The 23,262-nt window shown below is 37.8% G+C and overlaps 1 protein-coding gene across 1 annotated transcript in view; it reads left to right on the forward strand.

Annotated features, from left to right (window-relative positions):
• The window catches only part of NME8 (NME/NM23 family member 8), a gene marked incomplete at its 5' end in the record, with an annotated part of 84,317 nt that overhangs the window by 43,245 nt on the left and 17,810 nt on the right, over nucleotides 1–23,262 (forward strand). Inside the window, 2 exons of the mRNA XM_079150394.1 lie at nucleotides 19,657–19,801; nucleotides 20,465–20,572. Of these exons, the coding sequence (XP_079006520.1) occupies nucleotides 19,657–19,801; nucleotides 20,465–20,572 (253 nt within the window). The remainder of the gene's footprint in view (nucleotides 1–19,656; nucleotides 19,802–20,464; nucleotides 20,573–23,262) is intronic.

The following is a 23,262-nucleotide window of genomic DNA, read 5'->3' on the forward strand; positions in this document are numbered from 1 at the left end:
CCTTCTGACTAACTTTGGCTTGAAGTCCACTTTATCTGATATACGGATGGAAACCCCCACTTCTTTACTGAGTCCATGTGCGTGGTAGGTTTTTTCCCATCCTTTCACCTCTAGTCTGTGGATGTCTTTTTGTATGAGATGAGTCTCTTGCAGGCAGCATATGTTGGGTCTTTCTTTTTAATCCATTCTGCCAGTCTCTGTCTTTTGATTGAGGAGTTTAGGCCATTAACGTTCAGGGTTATTATTGAGAAATGATTTGTATTCCCAGTCATTTGGCTTATTTTTGGTTTTTAAGTTGGCTTTGTTTCTCCTTTGAGTGGTTTTACTCTAAGGTAGTTTCTCCCTTTGCGGACCTCCATTGTTGCTTTTCATTTCCTCCTCATGGTTTATTTTGTTGAGAACATTCTGTAGTGCAGGCTTTCTATTTGTAAATTCTTTTAACTTTTGTTTATCATGGAAGGATTTTATTTCATCTTCAATTCTGAAGGTTAGTTTTTCTGGGTATAGGATTCTTGGTTGGCAACCACGTTCTTTCAGAGCTTGAAATATGTTGGTCCAGGCCCTTCTAGCTTTTAGAGTCTGGGTTGAGAAGTGGGCTGCTATCCGTATTGGTCTCCCCCTATATGTAATCTCATGCTTTTCTCTCGCGGCCTTCAAAATCCTATCTTTATTTTGAATGTTTGGCATTTTCATTATAATGTGTGTTAGTGTGGATCTGTTGTGATTCTGTGCATTTGGTGTTCTGTAAACCTCTTGTATTTATTTTCCATTTCATTCTTCAGGTTTGGGAAATTTTCTGCTATTATTTCATTGAATATGTTATTCATTCCTTTGGTTTGTATCTCTGTGCCTTCCTCAATCCCAATAATTCTTAAATTTGGTCTTTTCATGATGTCCCATAGTTCTTGGAGATTCTGTTCATGATTTCTTACCATCTTCTCTGTTTGGGCGACTTTATATTCAAGATTAAATATTTTGTCTTCATTGTCTGAGGTTCTGTCTTTCAAGTGGTCTAGTTTGTTGATGATGCTTTCCATTGAGTTTTTTATTTGGTTTATTGTCTCCTTCATTTCAAGGATTTCCATTTGGTTTTTTTTTTTTGAGAATCTCTATCTCTTTGTTGAAATGATCTTTTGCTTCCTACAGGTGCTCTTTCAGCTTATTGATATTATCATTTATTGCCTGCATTTGCTCTCTTAGCTCATCCTTTGCTTCGTGAATCATCTCAATCATGTGTGATCTGAAGTCCTTTTCTGAAATTTCTTCTAACATACTGTCATTGGATTCTATTACTATCGAATCTAGATTTGTTTGGATCATTTTCTTCCCTTGTTTTTTCATGTTGTTCATGTATCTTCCCCTCTAGCAGTGCAGATCTGGGGTATTACAGATTTCCCCCTATAGGCTTATAGTGGCCCTATAGGTTTCCAAAACCCTTTCTTTAAGGGGAGATCAATATTAGCAGTGACCAAATCAGACACTATGCAATCCTAGACCAAATACCCCTATGAGAACAATAACAAAATTGTCATAATAAACAGAATGAGTTCAAATATTATCTTCAAAAAAACAAACAGATTTGCAATACGGTCTGCAGTTTCAAATGGAGGACAAAGAGGATGCAGAGGGATGTATAATATGGCTGTTAATGGGATAAGAAAAGAATATACAGAAGTTCTAGAAAATAGAAAGGGTGAGAGTGTAATCAAAAGAAATCGGATGTTAGCATGCAAAAAAGGGAGAAAGAGACTCTGAGGGAACAGGTAAACAAAAGGAAAAGAAAGCAAGAAAAGTAAAGAAATAAAAACTTAATTTTTTTTTAAAAGGGGAAAAAGAAAATCTACTGTATAGCAGTCATATACTAATGAAACCTCCCAGAGTTCAGTAGCCTGATGCATGAGAGGTACCTGACAATGAGCTTCAAGTCTCCAGCAGGTGTCTCAGGATGGGATTTGCCCCACCTAAAGATCGGAGCTACAGCTTCCAGGATTATCCAAGATGGCCGCTCTGGCTTTGAAATGTGTTGGCAAATGGGGAGCTGCAGCTCAGGGGTGGACGTGGTCAGCTGGAGGTCCTGGAGACAGGATGCGGTTGGTCCAGCATGGATCCTGGAGGTCGGGTGTGTTTGGTGTAGTTGTGGGATCCTGGAGGCCGGGTGCAATCAGTCGGTCTGGGTTCTCGGTGATAGGGTGCAGTCATTTGGTCTGGGGGTCCTGGCAGCTGGGAGCAGTCAGTTGATGTGAGGGCCCCAGAGGCAGGGAGTGATCGGTTGGGCTGAGGGATCCTGGAGACGGGGCTCAGTCAGTCCGGCCAGCGGTCCTATGGGGCCTGGCTGTTCTGTAAGTGCTTCTTTATGTTCTTGATCTGCAAATTCCAGCACATGTGTTCCCTGGGGACTGTTTGTTGATTGAATTTTCACTGTAGAGTTGTTCAGATTTGTTTAATTTTTTATACATTGCTTAATTTTGAATTGTATTCTGGTCCCCAGACATTTTGAATGTTATGTAATTTGGACTCAGAGTCTTGCTAAAATCTTCTGGAGAATTTTGATTTCTTATTTGTGTGGGTGCTTGTTTTAGCACTAAACTAGCCAGGTTAGGTTCACACTGCAGATTCCAGCCTATTCTCTGTGGGCTGTTTGGAACGTCAGTTCTGTTCTCAAGTTTTTGCAATGCTCTTACGGACATTGTACACACTGTAGGAATCAGACTACCCTTGTGGTAGTCTACTCTGCAGTTCAGTTCTCACATTTTTATTATGCCCAGCTTATAGGTGGGCCTACTACCTCAGAAACAGATTTCTGAGATGATTTTCTCCAGTTCTGTTCTCTCTGGATCTTTATCTTGGGTCCTCTGGCTGGAAAACTGGACTTTAGCCTCTTTGTGCTGCTATGCACCTGTCTCATTTGGGCCAGTGTCCAGCAAAGTGGGCAGAATAGGGTTCCTCCCATACTCTTAGGCCACAGGGGTCGGAGGTCCTTTTCTCTATTCCTGCTTAGACAAAAGGATAATTCTGAGTGTTAGGGACCTGCAGCACCTTTGCCACCTCTGGAGCAATGTTCTGACTGGGGCCTGCCTCAGGGCAGGGCCAAGAGAGGAAAAAACAACAAGACCACCCTCAAAGTCTCCAATCCAGGTCCCATATTCTGGTCTTAGTCAGAAGAAAGGTTAGGGATCTTCTTTTGTCCATAACCTCTGCATAGTTTTAAGATTTGATCTTCCCTTGCTGTAGTCTAGGAAATAAGGGACAAAAGATCCCAGAAAACTCACCCAGTATTGAATTTTCTTTGAGTTTTCTTTCTTTCCCCAGTCTACCTGCAGTTATTTAATTTTCAGTGACCTTAGTTATCATGTGCATTCAGTTCATGTTTTTTAGTTATAATTAGTGGAATATATTTATTATCTTAGCTGGACTTTCCACAAACTCTTTTTTGAAATAATAAAGATTGGGGCTTGTTTTCTGATTTGAAAAGTAAATAGTATTTGAAAAATAACAAGTGCTGGCAAGGATGGGGAGAAAAGGAAGCCCTTGAAGATGGTTGGTGGGAATGTAAATTAGTATAGCTATTACTGAGAACAGTATGGAGTTTCCTCAAAAACTGAAAACACTTTAAGATCAGAAATCCCACTTCTATATATTCAGAGGAAGTGAAATCAGTATGTCAAAGAGACATCTGCAATCCCATGTTTTTTTGTAGCACCATTCACAATAACCAGGAAATGGAAACAGCCTAAATGCTCATTGACAGATGAATGACTAAAGAAAATGTGGTTCACACAGAATGGAATGCTATTCAACCATAAAAAAGAATTAAATCTTATCATTTGCAACAGCATGAATGGAATTAAAGATATTTTGTAAATGTATCAGGCCAGGCATAGAAAGACAAGTCCCACATGATCTTACCCATATGGAATCTGAAAAAGTTGATCTCAAAGAAGTTGAAAGTGGAATGATGGTTACCAGAGATTGGGGAGAATGGAGGAGAGGGGTTGGATGAGGAAAGGTTGATTAATGGGTAACTAAGTAAGTTATGGTTAGATAGAAATAAGAAGTTTTAATATGTGATTGCACAGTAGAGTAACTATGAATAGAGATTATGTATTGTACATTTTGAAGCTAGAATAGAAAATTTTAATTGTTTCCACCATAAAGAAGTGATAAATGGAGAAGCTAGACATGTTTGACATGATGACAATGTACACACATATTGAAATGTCACATAATACCCCAGTAATATGTACAATTTTTGTGTTTTTATGTACATGATAAAATATTGGCTATTATTAATAAAGTGAATTAATTGAATTAAGAATGAAAAATTTAAAATTCTCATTACAATTTTTTATACCTCCCAGAAATAACTCTAGTAATATTTCATGTGTTTTAAACATATATGTTTAAATAATACATATAATATGATTATTATATAGAGTCATAATAGATTAGAAAGCATTACTTATGTAATTTTGCATCCTGCTTTAGTCACTTAAAAAATTTTTAAAAATATTTTCTGTGCTATTAAGAACCCTTTATAGACTCTTTTTGAGAAGTCACTTAAATGACCATTTATTAACAATGCTAAAATAACATTATTGAATAACATTGGAAAAATACATTTACGAGGAACCAGTTTTCATACTGCTTTACTGCCATTTTGACATTTTGGCATTTCCTTTTAGATTATAAATATTTTTATAAGTACAGAGTAGTAGACTGCCTTTCTCAGTTTTAGTATATCTTTAACTTTTATTCATGTCTTTAGGTATTCTTTTAAAACCAGATTTAATGTTTGTATTGTTATAAAGTCAATTTATTTCTAGTTCTTACATAACCATTTCCTATTTAAGTTACTTTCACATTTTTACTTTTAGAATTAATTCTATAATGACTATATCTATAAATATTTTTGCTCTATTTTGCTTTGGGTATGAAGTGTTCCCAAAGGTTCCTGTGTTAATACAGGAATATTCAGAGGTGAAATGATTAGAATGTGAGAGTTGTAACCTATTTGAATGGAGTGGGTGGTGATTGTAGGCAGGTGGAGCCTTGGTTGGAGAAAGTAGGTCACTGGAAGTGTGCCCTGGAAAGGTGTGTCTTACCTGTGGTCCCTTCTCTCTCTCTGTCTCTCTCTCTCCCTCTGCTTTCTGGCTGTCAGTCTCTCTCCGCTTCCTGGTTCTCAGTACAGAGGAGCCTCCCTCCTCCTTGCCCTTTCACCATGATGTTCTGCCTCATCCTGGGCCCAGAGCAATAGACTTGGCCAAATATGGGACTAAACCTCTGTAACCATGAACCAAAATAAACTCGTTTTTCTCTAAATGGTTCTTGCAGTTATTTCAATCACAGGGACGCAAAACTAACTAAAACACTGTCTCTAACCTACACTCAGAAAGGAGATTTCTGAATACAACCATTTATGAAAGCCTGTATATATAATATTATTTTGCTTTCTGAAAGTATGTGGCTCATTTACTCTTCCCTCAAAAATATTGAGGGTACCTATCTTATGTCCTTGTTAGCACTATGCAATTTTATTTTCATAATCATTAAAAATTTAATTAGAAAATTGAATATCCTTGACTAATTGTGTATCATGATTAAAAACAAGATTGGACATCTTTTCATGCAATTTAAAATCATTTTTATGAGAGTTTGCTAATAATGTCCTGTAATTCATGATTTAATGTTTCTCATAGTTTTGAATAAGATTTTTAAAATATATATCTTAAGGGTACTTACCTTGTTATTTTTAGTATGTTTAGTATTTCACCTTAATTTTTTGTTTAAATTTAAAATTTATTTCCTTAAACCTGTCAAGTCTTCGTTGTTCTATTTTTTATGATATTTATTTTTGGAAATATAATTTATATAACACACAATTCATCCATTTAAAAATCTAATTTTTTTGTTTGTCTGCTTAATTCTTATTGAGGCAGCATCTTGTTGTGTTGTTTAGGCTGACCTCAAACTCTCCATCCTCCCACTTAAGCCTCTCAAGTAGAGAGATTACAGGTGTGTAACACCATACCCAGTTCCTAAAGTTCTAATTTTTTTCATGCTTATAAAATTTTTGCTGATTCATTTGCTAAAATATATATAATACAGTTGTCCCTTGGTATCTTGAGGGGATTGACTCCAGGACCTCACAAAGATACCAACATCCATGGGTACTCAATTCCATAATATAAAATGGCATATTTGCACATAACCTAAGCAATCCTCCCTTATACTTTAAATCATCTGTAGATGACTTAGAATATCTAACACAACATAAATGCTAGGTAAATAGTTGTTATACTGTGTTATTTAAGAAATAATGATAAGAAAAAAAAAAAAAAAAAAGGTCTGTACATGTTCAGTACAGACTCCAGTCTTCATAGGTTTGGCTACTTTTTTGACTTGTGGTTGGTTAAATTTACAGATGTGAAATCTGTGATAATGGCGCCAACTGTATTTACCATTTGTCCAATATTGCTGACTTAGGTATTAGAAATACTCTGATAGAAGTTACTACACATGGCAGATCATGGCTGTCGTAGTCATTGCCAGTATTCTCCCCACCCCATCTCCTGTAGTCTGGGACAATGGAAGATTGCACTCTTCAGTCCTTTAAATTTTAACAGTGCCATATGATTAATTTTGGCCAATTAATCGTAAGAGGAAATGCTATGTGACACTTGTGGGCTAGGCTATAAAACATCCATACTACAATTAATATGGCATCTCTGTCCCTCTGGCGGTTACCAAGAAGGACTTGCATTCCTATTGATGCCAATGTAGATAGTGGAGTGTTCTTAACCTGATGAGTGAATGACAAGCAGACTCCCTCTGCAGCTTTAGTAGGGACATGGAACACAGGGAATAAGTGTTGTATTACATCATTAAGATTTTAGGTCTAGTTTGCATAATCTTTATCCTGACTAGTACAGAAACCTGCTATAAAAAGACTCTTAAGTAAATAGGCTGTTAAAGTAGAATGTGGCAAGGACTACAAGAGATGGCCATGGCACTTGGTGTGAGCATAGGATACGTATAGCTTAGCCAAGGAAAGGGAAGGTGTCTGTCATACAGCTTCTTAGAGGAAGCATTCCTCATGCTAAGATTGAAAAGCCCCATGTGAGTTAGGATTTGAGTTAGGAGGAAAAAAAAATCTAGAGCAGTTCCAGTGGAGTGCTTGCAAAAGAAGTTAGACTACAGAGTGAGGTGAGAGATTATAATCAATGAAATTAAGAACAGTCTGTGGGTAAAGAAATAATCTTCGAAAGGTTCTATGTGCTTTATTTCTGTCAGAAAGATCTGATCATAGATAAAAGCTTGTGGGGAAAACCAACTGGTAGAAATGGGACAGATGAAGATACAAGTAACAGAGGGAAGACAAGGGCAGACCTAGACCAGTGAGAGCCAGGCAGAAGTGATTTCTGTAACAGACATACAGGGACGGCCTTCGAGAGGAAAGACTCTGACCTTTTATATAGCAAGAGGAAAGTTGGACCCAAGAGACACAGATCTGATTCACGGGGTTGGTGGCAGGAAGATAGAGTTTTAATCTGCCCATACCTTGTTTTGCTGTAAAGGAAGAAGCACTGTGATTGGCCGAGGGAGGGGAGATAACCCTGCTGTACATATGATCTTCTAAAGGCCAGGTTCTTTTTCTTGTTCTGTGATTTTCTCTTTCCACTTTCCCAAGGGCTGCACATCTGCAGATTTCCCTCTTTCTATTGCAACATTGCTTTCACCCCCAGCTCTGAGTTTTCCCTCTTAGTACAGAGACATGCTCCAATATGTTAACAAACAACATTTAATGAAATAAAAAGAAAAATTTCACTTAATCCCAGTACAGCCTAGTTGATATCTCGTTTCTCTACTCATTAAATTGATGCATGCCCTCCTGTACCTCCTCCTATTGTGATTCTGTTGGAGAAGTCTAGATTATCCTACAGTGACCTCCAGATTGCCAAATCCAAGTTTCAAATGGTCTGTCCTCTATTCTCTGCTCTCCATGGTATATAGCAGTTTCTGGGCCCATAGTGGTCACCTAGGTTTGTATGGCCATGAACTCCCTGAGGCCTGTTCTGGGCAACTAGCACATCTTTCCATTCTCCTAAACAAATGATTTCACCCTCTACCACATCCCCCAAACCTCCCCTTCTACTCTTAATAGTTTGTGAGAGAATTTTTGCCCAAACAAATAGAATTTTCTTCTATGAAGAATTTTGATGAGCTAATATAATAAACATGGTAACTATGACACACAAAGCCTACTGCTGTTTAAAGATGATGTGAAGAAAATCAAGATGGGGAAGAAATGTGAAATTGATTAGATATTAATCTCCTACTGATCCATTACTTGATCATAGCCCCCCATTTTTTTTGTCACTGAACTTCATGTTTACATATGTTTACCATTTTGGTAATAAGTGGCAACTCATTATTTTTCTTTTTCAATGATTTTTTTTTTTTTTTTGGTTATTGAGATTTTATTGTTCTGATTAACTTCAAGATATTCCAAAACCAAGTCCATGTGGATTATTTAATTTAGGTAAAACTGATATCATCATCATATTCTCATTTTTAAAAATATATACTTCTATTCAGTTCACTTGGTATGTCTTTTACTTGAATATGATGGTTTTCTTTTTGTAGTTCTTATTGTTTATTTGAATACAGTACTAAATTTGATACCAATTGCTTTGCTCTGAAGTATGCAGTCAGTAAATATCAGTTACTTGTACTTTTTGCTATTATGGTTCACAGATACCTTTTACGTGTTTTTCCTCATTTTATGTTTTTTTTTTTTTAATGCTGAATATTGTCACTTTGTTTAAGACAGATGGTGATGCTGTATTTTTTTTTTTTACAGACATTAAGAATTAAAAGGCAAAAAAAAAAAAAAAAAAAGCATCCTGACATGTATTAACCCTTCCCTGCTAGACTGGAAATAAAGTTTTAAAAAACCCAAAAACTAGAACTAACAAACAATTGCAAGGCAAGAGCAAAACAAGCAAAGTACTAGGCACATTAATGCAGTTTAAACCATAATTTGCTCAGAACTACCTTATCACAGCCTCTGGGATAGGAGTTTCCTGTGTTTCTTCTTTGCTAGCAAAGCAATAAACCTTCATTTTCCTTTTTCTCAAAACTGTGTCCTCATTATTGGATTGGCATCCGGGATAAGGACCAAGATTTTGGCCACAAATTTTTTGGCCCAGATGGGACCCAAGTGCAGCCCCCACTCCAGCTTTCTTGAGTAGGCCTGGCTTTCCAAGGAACCCTACTTCCAAGCTGAGGATGCATGGTGGCTGGTGAACTTGTGAGGGCCAGCTGCAGCAGAGTTAGGAGACTGGTTCAGATTGAACCAGAGGAGCTCTGCCTGCTGAAGCTCCTTTTGCTTTGGGGAACTCCCACCATCTCTCCCTGAATGGTACAGGTTGCTCCATCATGTTCCACTTCAAGAAAAAGGAAACTGAACTTGCAACAACTCTGGCCATTTGGTAAGTCCTCCAGTGTGCACACTAAGGCCCTTGATTCCACACATCTGGTTCCTCTTCATGGGGACAGCTGGTCCCTCTTTCTGGGGACATGTGTGGTGCCCCTGGTGTGGGGGTCATGGTTATGATATTTACTTCTTTCTAAAGAAGATATTTACTTCTTTCTAATCTGTTTTAGGTTCTCATCAGTTTGTTAGCTTTGGGCTTGGGAATTCCCTCTGGTTGTCTGCTTTGTTTGTAATTATTATTGCCCCTTTTAAGACATGGTCAGTACTGCATTGATCCTATAGGTAGTCTCTTGGAAAAGATCTTGGCTGGTCTATTTAAAGTTCTCTTTTGTTGATCATGGTTTTGGGGTTCCTCTCTGGTTGACTCTCTGTATTTCTTTTTTGTACAATCTTACAATTGGAGTTGGTCTGTCAGAGGTAAAGTAAGTTGAAGAAAGGGCCACCTATAGGTGTAAGTCTGTCTAAGATAACGTTTTACTGTAATGTCTGGCTTTTAAATAGTTTTCTGAATTATTATACAATCTTGTAGTTGGAGTTGGTCTGTCAAAGGTAAAATAAGTGGAAGAAATTCGTATGTGTAGGTCTCTGTGTTTTAAAGATTCCTGTCAATCAGCCCTGGTTTTGGTGATCCTCTTTTGTCTGTCTGTTTTTTTGTTGTTGTTGTTGTTGTTTTGTTTTTTTTTTTTTTTTTTTTTCTTTTCATTTTACTGACCCTTTAAGACATGGGCCATGCTGCATTGATCTTATTGATCTTATGGGTAGTCTCTTGAGTCTACCAATAGACTGAATGGGCCACCTATAGGCTTAAGCCCATCTAATAGACAGACAGTTTACTGTAACACAGTCTGGCCTTTGAATAGTTTTTCCAGATTATTATACAATTCTGAAGTTGAAGTTAGTCTGTTGGGGGTAAAGTATATGAAAGAGACTCTGTATGGGCAGGCATTTATGCAGTTGCATGATAAGGGGCTGAACAGTATAAGGGGTCTGAAGAGTCAGGAACTAATTAATTTGAAGGTGCCAAAAGACACTGCCCCTGGTGTGCAATGATAGCAGAACACCAGAGAAAAGGTTTAAAAGATTTAAATCTTTTTAACCCAGTGCTGGTACTCCCAGCACTGTTTCTCAGCCTGGCCTCAGGCAGCTGCAGATCATCTCAAGGACACCAACCCTAAACTGGGAAAAACAATCCCAGAAAAACTGCCTGGGCTGTAAAAAAAAATGGCCAAAGAGAAGTTGGCCTCTGCCCTGCCTTCCAGCCCCTTTTGCCCCTGGCGGGTGGAGGCTGCTGGCTACAAAGGATGTGGCAGTAGGCTTCAGCACTGTTAGTTTATGACCTAGGGACAGGAATAGTCTCCCCTTTTAAGATATAAGGGGACATCCCATTTGCCCAGGGGATATTTATCACTGGGGCAAAGCAATTATTGCTTTAATAGTATCCCATCCCACTAAATGCCTGGGGAGACTGGAAGAAAAATAACTGCACCCAGAAAAGAAAAAGATAGAAACTAAGACCAACCTGTGTTTTATAGGCAGCCTCTGCAAAGGGATCTTTAAGGAAGCCTAAAAGAAATGATGGAAAGGGGGCTCCTCCTTTCATATCAACATACCTAGTATAATAGAAAGGCCCAAAAGGAACTTCTGGGTACAATTGACAGTGGGTAACTCATTTAAATTTGATGTCATCTTGATAATGTTAAGGCAGACAGGTCAGGCTCAAAAATATTCTGTACTCCAACCCCTTGAATGCCACCTAAGAAAGAAAAGATTAAATCATAGTTTTTGTATATGCCAGATTGTCTGATCCCATTCCTGGGATGAAATTTGTTGTGTAAATTATATACACTGGTAACATTCATAAGGATTGTTTCAGAATATGAATTTAAGAAAGACTTTGAAACTAAAAAGATAAAAGAAAGTTATATGCAAATATCTTAGTATGGAAAATTTGAAGGTAAAAGAAACATTTCCGAATGAGAAAATATTTTGTCTGGTAAAGTAATGTTCTTCTGCTAAAGTCCAAGGTGAAAGAGAACAAAGCTAAGGACATAAAGTGGTGAATGTCTAAGTAAGTTGAAGAAGGTTTGTAGAAGTGAAAGAATGGACATTTTTTTAAGCTGTCTGTTTTATCTCAACTCCCTAAGGTTTCCCTCCCAGTAATGGGAACAAAGCCCTTAAAGCTGTTCTCTGTTCCCAAACAGAGAGTAAAAGAGTAAATTGAGCCTGATAGCCAGATAGTGCTCAAACAGTAGGATTACCAGAAACTATTGACCAGAATCTACAGCCTGTTGTAAAACATTGTGAAACATGTTGTCAGCAAACCCAGACCCCCTTTGAAACTTCCTGGCAGCTTTGTCCCCCTTTTCCCTTTCATGTGTGACCCCTCCCGATGTGTGGTTTCTGCCTTTATAAACCTACAAGATTTTCTGCTAGGGACTCGACTCCTGGAGTTGGGTCCCAGCGCGCTGGAATAAACACCTCTTGCGGTTTGCATCAAGTGACGCCTCCTGCGGTTGATTGGGGTTGCCGTCCATCCATGGGACAGAGTTGGGGTTTCCTTTTTGGGGGCCTTACATTTGGGGGCTCGTCCGGGATAAGATGGCCCCCCCTCATCCGCGGAGTCGACCTTGGAGGTAAGAAGGGGTACCCCGAAGTTGTCTTTGTCTTGTGTTTTGTTAGTTGGTCTGGTTCTGTGAGCGCGCTTTCGGTTTCGGTGGCAGCCGTTCGGTGACTCGTGAGAGTGGCCGAACAGTGGCCGGCAGACGTGCCTGGGGGGCCACAGGTTGCAGCCCTGGGGGACGCCCTAAGGGTGGAAGGAGAGCCAGGGATGCCTGGTAGTCTCCGTCGGTAAGGGCGCTGATGGGGTTCAATTGGTGGATCAGAGATTGGTGCCCGTCTGTATCTGGTTCTGTTGTGTGTTTGTGGCGGACAAGGTGGAGGAAGGGTTGGAACAACTGGGGGGTTCTCGGCCTGGGCTACTCTCGGGTGGACCCCAAAGGTTCCTTCTCTGGACTCCCCCTCCCGACAGCCCTGAAGGGTAACTTAGCAAAGTAGCTTCAGTCTCAAAAGTAATGAAAAATAAGGTCTCATAATTTTAACATCCAACCTGTCCTGATGAGGTGGCTAAAATGCCTTAGACACAGAGTTTCTGTTAAAACCTGTTAGATCCTTCCAGATCTCAGCCCAGGCTTACACTGAAATATAAATAAAAGAAGCCTAAAGACTCAGTAGGAGACCGGTCTCAAACCCAGGGAAAGAAAAGGTAAAAAGAGTCTTTAAAACTCCAGCAAAGTAAATGCTATATTTTTAATTATATGTTTTTTTGAGCTCATGATTTTTTGATCAGTTCTATTTTTTATTCAACTAGAGTTTTTGAACATCTGTTACATTGCAAGGGAGATTCACCTATAAAGTTACAAGGGCTTGATTTTGTGTTATTTGTATGTTGTGCTGTCTGATGTCATGTTTTGTCTGTATCAGAACTGAGCGCTCCTAAAATTAAAATTTAAAAATGGATCCAAATACTTTTAATTCACGTGATTTAAAAGAGGTTCAAATTGGGTAAACTAATAAGAGTAAAATGTCTTTGAAAATAACTCGCAAGTCTCTAGGTGGTCAAGCTAATAAAATATTGATGTTAATAAAATGTCTAATATCAATTGTTTCTAGGACTTTTCTTCAACAGGAAAGAGACAGCAAATACTGTACAGAACACTTGTCTGATATCTTGGTTTTTACAGAATAAGTGAATTAGAGTTAACATGTATGGGATTACTCTAATGTGTTTGTAGAGATATCTGATTAATTTACAAAGTTAAAATGCTAATTGTTAAATAACATCGAGTACTTTTAACTCCTTAAATTCCATGGGGTATCATACTTAAACATTATTGGTGTTTTCATAGGTTGGTAAATAAAAGGGTTTAAACTTGCTTTGTGTCATCACTAAACTAAAAACAAGGTTACTAAGAGTTATGTCCTAACAAGTGCACTTCTATATACAAAGGGTCCCAAAAGTTTCAACTGTGTTTCAATTAGAGTACTATAAATAACAGAATATTTAATCTTATTAAAATAGAGTAATTTATCTAAATTCAGAAATTTCATAAGAGTTGTTTCAGAATGTGAACAAAAAGGGGACAACGAATAGGAAAGAGAAAATAAAAGGTTCTGGGTATGGAAATATATTTAGTAAAAGGAAAAAGGAAATGTTTCTGGGTAAGAAAGTGCTTGTGTGATGAAATACATGAGGGTCTAAGTAAGTGCTAAGAAAGCCTGTGTAAGTAAAGGGCAAGTTTCAACAAGTTTGTGTGTAACTAAGTTGGTTATATGTATGTGAGACAGCTAAAACTATTGAAGGTTTTTCCTAAGGTGAAATACTAACGTTCTGATATAAACCAAAGTTTAATCTATATGGTAGAATGACATGGTAAAATGACAAGGATTTGAAACACTAATTTACTCTTAACTTTGTGTCTATTAAGTTTATTCTTTAGAACAATTAGTCTTAAAAATTGGGGTGTATACAATTATGGTTAAACAACTATTATAGAGTATTGTACTTTGTTACAGAGTCTACATTTCTCTTTAAAAACTCAATTTGGTAAGATAAAAGTGTCAAGGTATTTGTGAAATGGTCACTAGTTGTATATTAAATGTGTTCATATTTTTCAGGACCACAAGTTTTTAAAGCAAGGAATTTATTAAGCTCTGCTATCCTCCAGATTAAACTTGTCTGTAATGGTAATCTTAAACTTATAAAGGGTAAATTTTATTGGGGATTTATTTCTATCATTTAATGTTCTATTATAGGACCTGCTATCAATAGGGTATGTGTAAAATTTGTTACTTTTTACACTGAGATAAAGAATTTCAAGTGTAAATGTATTTCTAAACATTAGAGTCTGATTTGTTTAAAGGTTAATATTGTGAAATATGAAAGAAACATGAAAACATTTTGCCACTTAATGACAAAAGGAAAGTTAAAAGCTCTCTCAGCCTTTCTTTGATTCATGTTTTAGATACTATGTTAAATTGTGTTAATTATAAAGTTTATATAGACTCAGGAAACAGTATATGTAAACTACTTAATGGTATTTAAGGAAAAGAAGCAAAGATCAACATCAGAATTAGAACACTTAAGATCTGTAAAGAGCCACGCCTTACCTGAGATAAGGCTCTGCCTCCCACCTCACTGTGTGTAGAATAGCTCCAAAATAAGCCAGACTTCAGCTTATTTAAAGTTATAGTCAAAAGATTGGTTCTTGTTGTAAAAGTACTGTGATCTCAAATAGGGGATAGAATGTAGTTCTCAATCAAAATTCAAGATAGCTATTATACAAGCTGAATATATTTTTACTCTTGCTAATTTCATTTTGTAAAACTGTTACCTGTTAATGTTTTGCAGAAGTAGCTGCTCCAAGAACAAACAACCTAGGTAACTTGTGATAATAAGCCATCACCTATAGAATAGATAGTGGTAACTTCCAGTACTAATGCAGACTCCAGTTAGATAAAAGGGTAAATAACTGTAAAGTTATGGACATTAAAGTTAAAGCCCATTACTCTTAATTTATGACTGGTGAGACTGGCTTGCTGGATAATTAAGATCCAACTTAGAAATTGGAGTCAAATACAGAGGTCAAGAAAAGTCCATATTTGGGTCTTGCCCTCAACGTTAGCCTGAACCCAGGGAGTAAGAGAACTTCTCTAAGGAGCGTTGCAACTCTGGGTCACACAACCTCCTGATCAAGGAGATTGTTGAGACTAGAGGATGAAAAATTATCCAGTGCATCTGCTGCAGAGGAGGTTCATGGAAAAGGGGAAACATCCCTTGATGCTTCTAAAGGAAGTCACCTCATCAAGAGACCCTGCCTAATCAAAGTCACTGGTGGAGCTAAGGAGCCGCTCTTAAGTTCTGTACGAGTGACCCCTGTGGGAACTCAGCTGACTCTTTAACAAGACAGGAACCAGGTCAATTTGACCAGCTTGATCTTAGATACCCAGCAAAACAGTTAAAACCAAAATATAGCCATTCTTGGGCATTTAAAGGAAATAATAATTAAATGTAACTTAAGATGTACACTTGTATTAGCCCACTAGAATAAAGGCTGGAAGCTACAAATGAAAGAAAGATTCTTCAGCAAATGTGCCTGATAACTATCAAGAGAAACTGCCAGAGTCAGAAGTTTTTAGTCAGTTTAAGACCTTCCTAAGCTACACAGGTAGACTTAATCTGTTTGCTAGTATGATTATCTATTCCTAAGTAACAGAAGTATAGAGATCTCTAGTAAACACAGGTTATACCAATAAAGGGATATTTTACAAAATCAGATGACATTAAGTAGCTTAACTATATATTCTGGGGACATCTATGACAATGTTTAAGTCCCCAAATAAAGGCCTTGTTCTCTCCAGCCTTTGCTAGGCCTAGTTATGGGAACAATTTCTCAGTTCTTCCACATCCTGGTGAGAGATTAACTTCTGTCATTTTCATGATACTCAGTGGCATGTTTCAGATGCTGCAACATTTACTTTGTGCTAATCTCATTTCAGTACTCATGTCTTTTTGTTCTTCTAGAACAAAAAGAAGCAGCCGCCCCCAGATGACTTTACAAACTGCTCTTCCCCAACCAGGCTTCTTCCTGGGACCCCTTGATTGACCCGATTTTTAGAAAAGGAACTCCAAGCTGCTTGCCCCACGCCACCCACTTCCAGCTCGAAGAAGCTAGAGCGGTCATCGACCTCCTTCCCCAGCAGCATGGAGTTCCTGAGATTAGAGGGGGGAATGAAGCCAGAATTGGGAACAGGTAGTTAGTGTAGAAATAGGGGATCGGGTCAAATCAAGGAAATGGCCATAAAATCATCTGCCTCTGGAAGTTGGAGACTGCCCCTGGAAGAATGGAATGTCAAGGCTCTCCGGAGGCCATTGATTACCAAATTTACCTGCCTTTATCAAGGACTGTTTATCAAGGACTGCAAACAAGGGGCTGCTAATTGGTGGCCCGCCCCCTGGGCTCTTGCCTGCCTGAAATCACCTAGTCACCTTCATCAGGGAAAGAGTAAGTGCTGTATAGGTACTAATGCTTAGGCAACAATACCAGTCCCTCCGCCAAGGAAATAGCTTTGGAGAAGAGTATATAGAGACAGAAGTTCCATGATTAGAACTTACCAGAAAAGAAAATGGGGAAATGAAAGAATGGACATTTTTTTAAGCTGTCTGTTTTATCTCAACTCCCTAAGGTTTCCCTCCCAGTAATGGGAACAAAGCCCTTAAAGCTGTTCTCTGTTCCCAAACAGAGAGTAAAAGAGTAAATTGAGCCTGATAGCCAGATAGTGCTCAAACAGTAGGATTACCAGAAACTATTGACCAGAATCTACAGCCTGTTGTAAAACATTGTGAAACATGTTGTCAGCAAACCCAGACCCCCTTTGAAACTTCCTGGCAGCTTTGTCCCCCTTTTCCCTTTCATGTGTGACCCCTCCCGATGTGTGGTTTCTGCCTTTATAAACCTACAAGATTTTCTGCTAGGGACTCGACTCCTGGAGTTGGGTCCCAGCGCGCTGGAATAAACACCTCTTGCGGTTTGCATCAAGTGACGCCTCCTGCGGTTGATTGGGGTTGCCGTCCATCCATGGGACAGAGTTGGGGTTTCCTTTTTGGGGGCCTTACAGAAGGTAAATCTCAAAAAGTTTGTGTTTGTGATTAAATTGGCTATAATTAGCACAAAGTTATTTGAACTTTAATGTACTGATCTGAAACAAGGAATTATTGCTCTGCTCTTATCTATCAAGGTAATTTTCTTTTATTTTTTAGGTTTTATTACTTGGGGAAAGTAAATCTTAATGGAATTAGAATTTGTACCTGTTTTTAAGTCCTAAATGATTACTTTGTAACTGATTAAACAAACAACCATTGTTTAGGTTATAGCAATATAGTTGACACACTAAAATGTATGCAACTAGGTATATGTATACATCTAAGAACTATATCAACCAAAGTCTTTTCTAAGTGTTATGTAAAAGTTTATAAAATGAATTTTTTTTTACTGGCAAGATAACCAATAAGTGCCTTCTTTTATACATTGTCTCTGACACAGAAAGGCAGCACTATCATTTGAAGACCTTTCTTATATCTATTTGCTTTGACTAAGTCAATTTCTGATCATTAAACTATTTCCTAAATGTATAAGAAACTTAAAGCTATTCTTTGATTTTCGTTTGCCCCTGCAGACCTGGGATTATTGTTGCCATACACTCTGGATTCTAAATTATACTTAGTTAAATGTAAAACTTAGGAGAGAACTTTGCCAAGCTGGTGTTCTTCAAACTAAAATTATCTGTAGCAATAGCCTCAGATTTGTATGGAAATAACAAATTTGGTTGGTATTTATTCATATCATTTGATGTTTTATAGTGGATGAAGTAACCTGCTGGCTATAAGTTCTATATACAATTTTATGTTACTTTTCACACTGGAATTGGAAATTAAATGCATTTTTGAAAGATAATGAAAGACTGATCTTTTAAAAGATGACATTGTAAAATATGGAAGCATTCTGCCTCTTTTTCCACAAAATGAAAGTTAAACACTTTCTTAGCCTTTCTTTGATTCATGTTCCAGATGTAATTTTGTATTGTGTTATTTGTGAAGATAAGACTGAGATAAGACTCTGCCTTCCACCTTACTCCATGTTAGAATGATTCCAAAATGGGCTAGACTTCAGCTCATTTAAAGTTGTGTTCAAAAGATTGACTTTTGTTGTAAAAATTACTGATAATATATATATATATATGCATATATATATATACACACACACATATATACACATATATATATATATATATATCACTAAGTAAAGGTTCAAGATTATAAAAAATAACTACCTTATAGGTAAGAAAAATTATGAATATACAATTCTTGAAATGTAAAAAGATGGAATCATATTAATTCATAGAGGAGACTGTTGTGGTTTTTTTTTTTTTCCATTATTGTGTTTTAAAAAAGATTTCTCATGTGATGGGTACTTGATGTCAACAGTTCAAAATGTGACAACTAATCTGCAAGCAGTTAGCATATTGTGGCTTCTTGTAATGACTTGGGTTAAAAGTTGAGGGAAGCATTCAAGGAAGGTAAATCTTTTCTTTTTTTAATTTGTTCTTTTGTGATATATAGGAAAGGGTATATTTTAACATATTACCCATACATGGGGTATAGCTTATTCTAATTAGAATCTCATTCTTGGGGCTGTATGTTATGTGGAGTTTTCACGAGTCATGTATGCATATGTGAACATAGGAAGGTTACATCTAATTCATTCTGAATCAGGGGGGTAGATTTTGATAAGGCTAATCAAACTAGACAATGACCGAGTGAATGGATTGACGGTCCTTGAGAATGCCTTCCCTACTTTACACTCTCTGAATTAAGCAGTCCTAACATAATTATAAGCCAGGCACTAGCTGTCTGGGCTGAGTCTATCCTTGTATGTTCTACTTCTTTGCTGCAAGATGGTTTCCACAGCCCCAAGCATCATGTCTTCATATGTAGAAAAGCAGGGAGCAAAAGGTGGAGCAAGGCAGAAAGGTTTTCCCTGGGTGCTCTCTCAGAAGTATCCCAGCACATTCTCTGATATGTCATTGACCATGTGTGGATCACATTTGCCATACTATCCATAAGGAGAGATGGGGAAATGAGTATTTTAGTGGAAGCAGGTAAGAGAGGAGTTTGAGAAAAACATTCGGCTATTTAGTCAACCTCCTTATCCTCAAGTGAACAAATAAAATCAGAGCTACTTAATATGAAAAAAAAAAAACCTATACAAGTTTTTAGAAAATTATACTTGAGTTGGTGGATTATTTAGATTACTATCTATATTCACATACAAATGTGCATGTACAGCTGAAGAAAATATTTAGGGAAATACCTCTGTGTATGAGTGTGTATGTATAATTCCTGTGTGATGAAGAAATCAGAAATAATATTTTAATTTGGTATGTTAAGTATTATTCACCTTAAATTGAAACCTAAGAAGTTATTTTTTGAACTTTAATATTTCCTATGAGAAATATCTTATATGCCCTCATGATATTATATTGTGTTGTTCCTATAACCAATAACTTAGAGAGTTGAAACTTAAAATGTGATTACTTTTATTTAGATGAGGTTTTTAATATTATTGAAGATGAAGGCTTTAAAATACTGATGCAAAGGCAAATACAATTGTCAGAAGAAGAAGCTCAAACACTGTGTAAGGAATATGAAAATGAAGACTACTATGACAAACTTATAGAATATATGACCAGGTGAAGTAGAATTCAGGTTTATAAAGAAAAATGTGATTTATTTTTAAGTCATTTAAGCTTTTTCTTAACCCTGCTTTCTATTCTTTTGGCAAACATGTCCTGTGTCTACTTTTTGTTGAAAATCCTGATCCTATTCCAGTTTTCTTCTCAGCTCTCTGTCTTCTCTGGTTTTCCTGGAATTTTACTAGAGCAACGAGACGTTACTGGCATCTAGTTGAATTGACGAACACCAGAAGTTCAGAGTGTATTTTAGGAGGTACAAACAGAGCACTGGCTCTTCATTTAGTCTAACTTGACGTTTTGCCTGGGCTTTGCTAATCCTACATACCATAGTCCCAGGAAACGAATAGTATGCTAGAAAATTTTGAGATACATAGAAGAGTAATTAAAATAGCAGTAGAAGCAGATATCCAGAAAGGATACGTAAGCCAGAAAGGGCACAGGAGCCTCAAAAGAAATGCTCCCCAAGAATCACTACTCACTCTTCCTTTTCTTTCTCTGGTTACCTTTTAAAATCATGCTCTTGAAAGGGAAACAATGGAAATTCAACACTTCCAGGATCATTTTGAAATATTTTACTCTGTTTAACAATATACATTTGTTTTATGTACATCATTGGCCACTGAGTCACAGTTTATTTAACTGTTGTTTCTTTTCTAACAGTGGTCCATCTCTTGCCCTTGTTTTATTGAGAGAAAATGGTTTGCAGTACTGGAAAAATCTACTAGGACCAACAAATGTTAATGAAGCCAGTGAATTTTATCCAGACAGGTAGGATTCTTATCATGGGGTCCTTATATTTTTTTTTTTTTCATGAATCCATTTGGTTTCATTTTAGTGCAGAGTAAAGGAACAAATTTAGTCCAAAGAAACTTCTCAAAAAACCTACCGTTCCTTGAGAGGTATTAGATAGATTATGATGGAGGTCTTGTCCAACACCAGCTCTGTTCTAGTCAGCTTTTTTTTGCCACTGTGACCCAGAGACTTGACAGGAACAATTAGAGAAGGAAAAGTTTGTTTGGGGGAGTCACAGTTTCAGAGATCTTAGTCTATAGATGACTAACTCGATTCTTCTGGGCTTGAGGAGGTGTGGTAGAAACACCAAGGTAGAAGGTTGTGGGAGAGAAAACCAGTTTGGAACATGGCATGGGGGCAGGGTGAAGAGAGAGAGAGAGAGAGAGAGGGAAGGAGAGAGAGAGGGGGGGAGAGAGAGAGAGAGAGAGAGAGAGAGAGAGAGAGAGAGAGCAAGAGAGAGAGTTCTCCTCATGCAGTCCAAAGATAAACCCTAAAGGCATGCTTCCAGTGACCTACCTCCAGTCATACCCTACCTGCCTACAGTTACCACTCAGTAAACCTCTATATCTCTATCATGGGATCAATGCACTGATTAGACTAAGAATCTCATTAAACCTAAGCATTTCACCTCTAAACCTCCTTGCATTGATTTACACATGAGCTTATGGGGGACACCTGATATCTAAATCATAACATTCTGTCCTTGGCCCCTCAAAGCTCAGGTTCATCACACAATACAAAATACATTTAGTTCATTTTCAAGATGCCCCATACTCTCAACGGGTCCAGGATCACCCAAAAGTCCAATTCCAAATTCTCCTCTGAGACTCTCCTCTGACCATGAGCCCTTGTAAAAATCAAAAACAAGTTATATATATCCAATATATAAAGGTACAGAGTAAATGTTTGCATTCTAAAAGGGAGAAATAGGTGCAAAGAAGGAAGGGAAGAGACTGAAGCAAAACCAAAATCCAACTGGGCAAACAAGTCCTGAAGCTCCATGTCCAGCATCTGGGGCTCATGGCATCCTAATGTTTTCTCCAAAGGGTGGGTGTAGCTTCACCCCTTTGGAGAAAACAAGGTTTCGCTGGTTGCAGTTCACGTGGCCTCTCTGTTAGCTTGTCCTCTGCTCAATTCCTGCAGCTTTCCTTGGCAGATGTTCCACAGTATTGCCTTTTCTTAGTCTTAGGGGTCTCCACTGCAGCTTCAGTTTCCTCCTCACAACTCCTTGTCTTCAATTTGACTCTCAGTTTTCTGGCCAAACTGCAAGTTTTTCAAATCTTTCTGCTCCTGATTATCACAATAAACTTGACTAAATGCTGCCAGCAACATTCATACCACTCCCCCCCCCCCTCCCCCCCCCCCCCCCCGGCTGAAGACCGTGGTGCCTTGAAATTTCCTCCATCAGATTCATTAGCCCATCACCTTTAAATTAAGCCTCACAGACAGTCTCAGGACATGGGCAAAATGTAGGCAACTTTTTAACTAGAACATAACATGAATGACCTTTAGTCCAACTTCCAGTAGAGTCCTCCTCCAAAAATCATGAGCCCAGTCTTTGTTGTCCACAGTCCTATTGGCATTATGGTCTTCTGAATTCCCACCATAATCATCCATTAAACTCCACTTACAATATTCTAAAGTTTTTCTGGCTTGCATCATTAAACTTTCCAAAATTCCTTTCACAAATTCAAAACAAGTTCCAAAAACCTCTGAACTCTGATCTCTGGTCAGGTTAGTCACAGCAGCAGCCCTACTTCTTGGTACCAATGTCTGTTTTAGTCATTTTTTGTTTTGTCTCTTTTTTTGTTTGTTTGTTTTCTTTTATACTGTGACCAAAGGACCTGACAAGAACAACTTTAGAGGAGGAAAAATTTAATTTGAGGCTCATGGTTTCAGACGTCTCAGTTCATAGATGGCCAACTCATTCCTCAAGGCCTAAAATGACGCAAAACATCACAGCAGAAGTATATTGCAGAGAAAAGCAGGTGGAGACATGGCACCAGAAAGCAGAGAGAGAGAGAGAGAGAGATATCTCCTCACCAGGACAAAATATAAACTTCAAGACACACCCCCAAGTGACCCACCTCCTCTAGCCATACCCTACCTGCCTACAGTTACTACCTAGTTAATCCCTATCAGGGGATTAATGCACTGATTAGGTTAAGGCTCTCATAACCCAATCATTTCACCTCTAGACCGTCTTGCATTGTCTCACACATGAGCTTTTGGGGAACATCTAATCTCTAAACCACAAAAAAACTTGAAATTGGACAATGTTTTACAAGAGAAGGCTATGAGATTCTTGACTTGGAATCGGAAACTAAGAGGTGAAAATCTAATCAACAACCTTCTTTTAGAAGAAATATCCATCCCACTTGCTATTTAGGAGAGAGTTCTACTGAGAAAGGGATATGATGGCAGCTGAAATCCCTTTACATGATTGAGTTTCAAGACAATGATGACTAACTCAATATGTAATCTACAATTTGGTGAAAACATTTACTGAGATAGTTTACTGATGAGTCTTAGAAGTCAACTGAATTCTGTTATCAAGTTGACACATGGCATGGTATCTGGCACAGAGTGGGCACAATTTCAATATTTATTGTTCTTAGTTGTTGGGCGTGGTAACATCTGGAAGATAGGAATAGTATCTCTTGTCT

Source organism: Sciurus vulgaris (genome assembly GCF_902686455.1).
Source record: "Sciurus vulgaris genome assembly, chromosome: 8".
Classification (NCBI taxonomy): domain Eukaryota; kingdom Metazoa; phylum Chordata; class Mammalia; order Rodentia; family Sciuridae; genus Sciurus; species Sciurus vulgaris.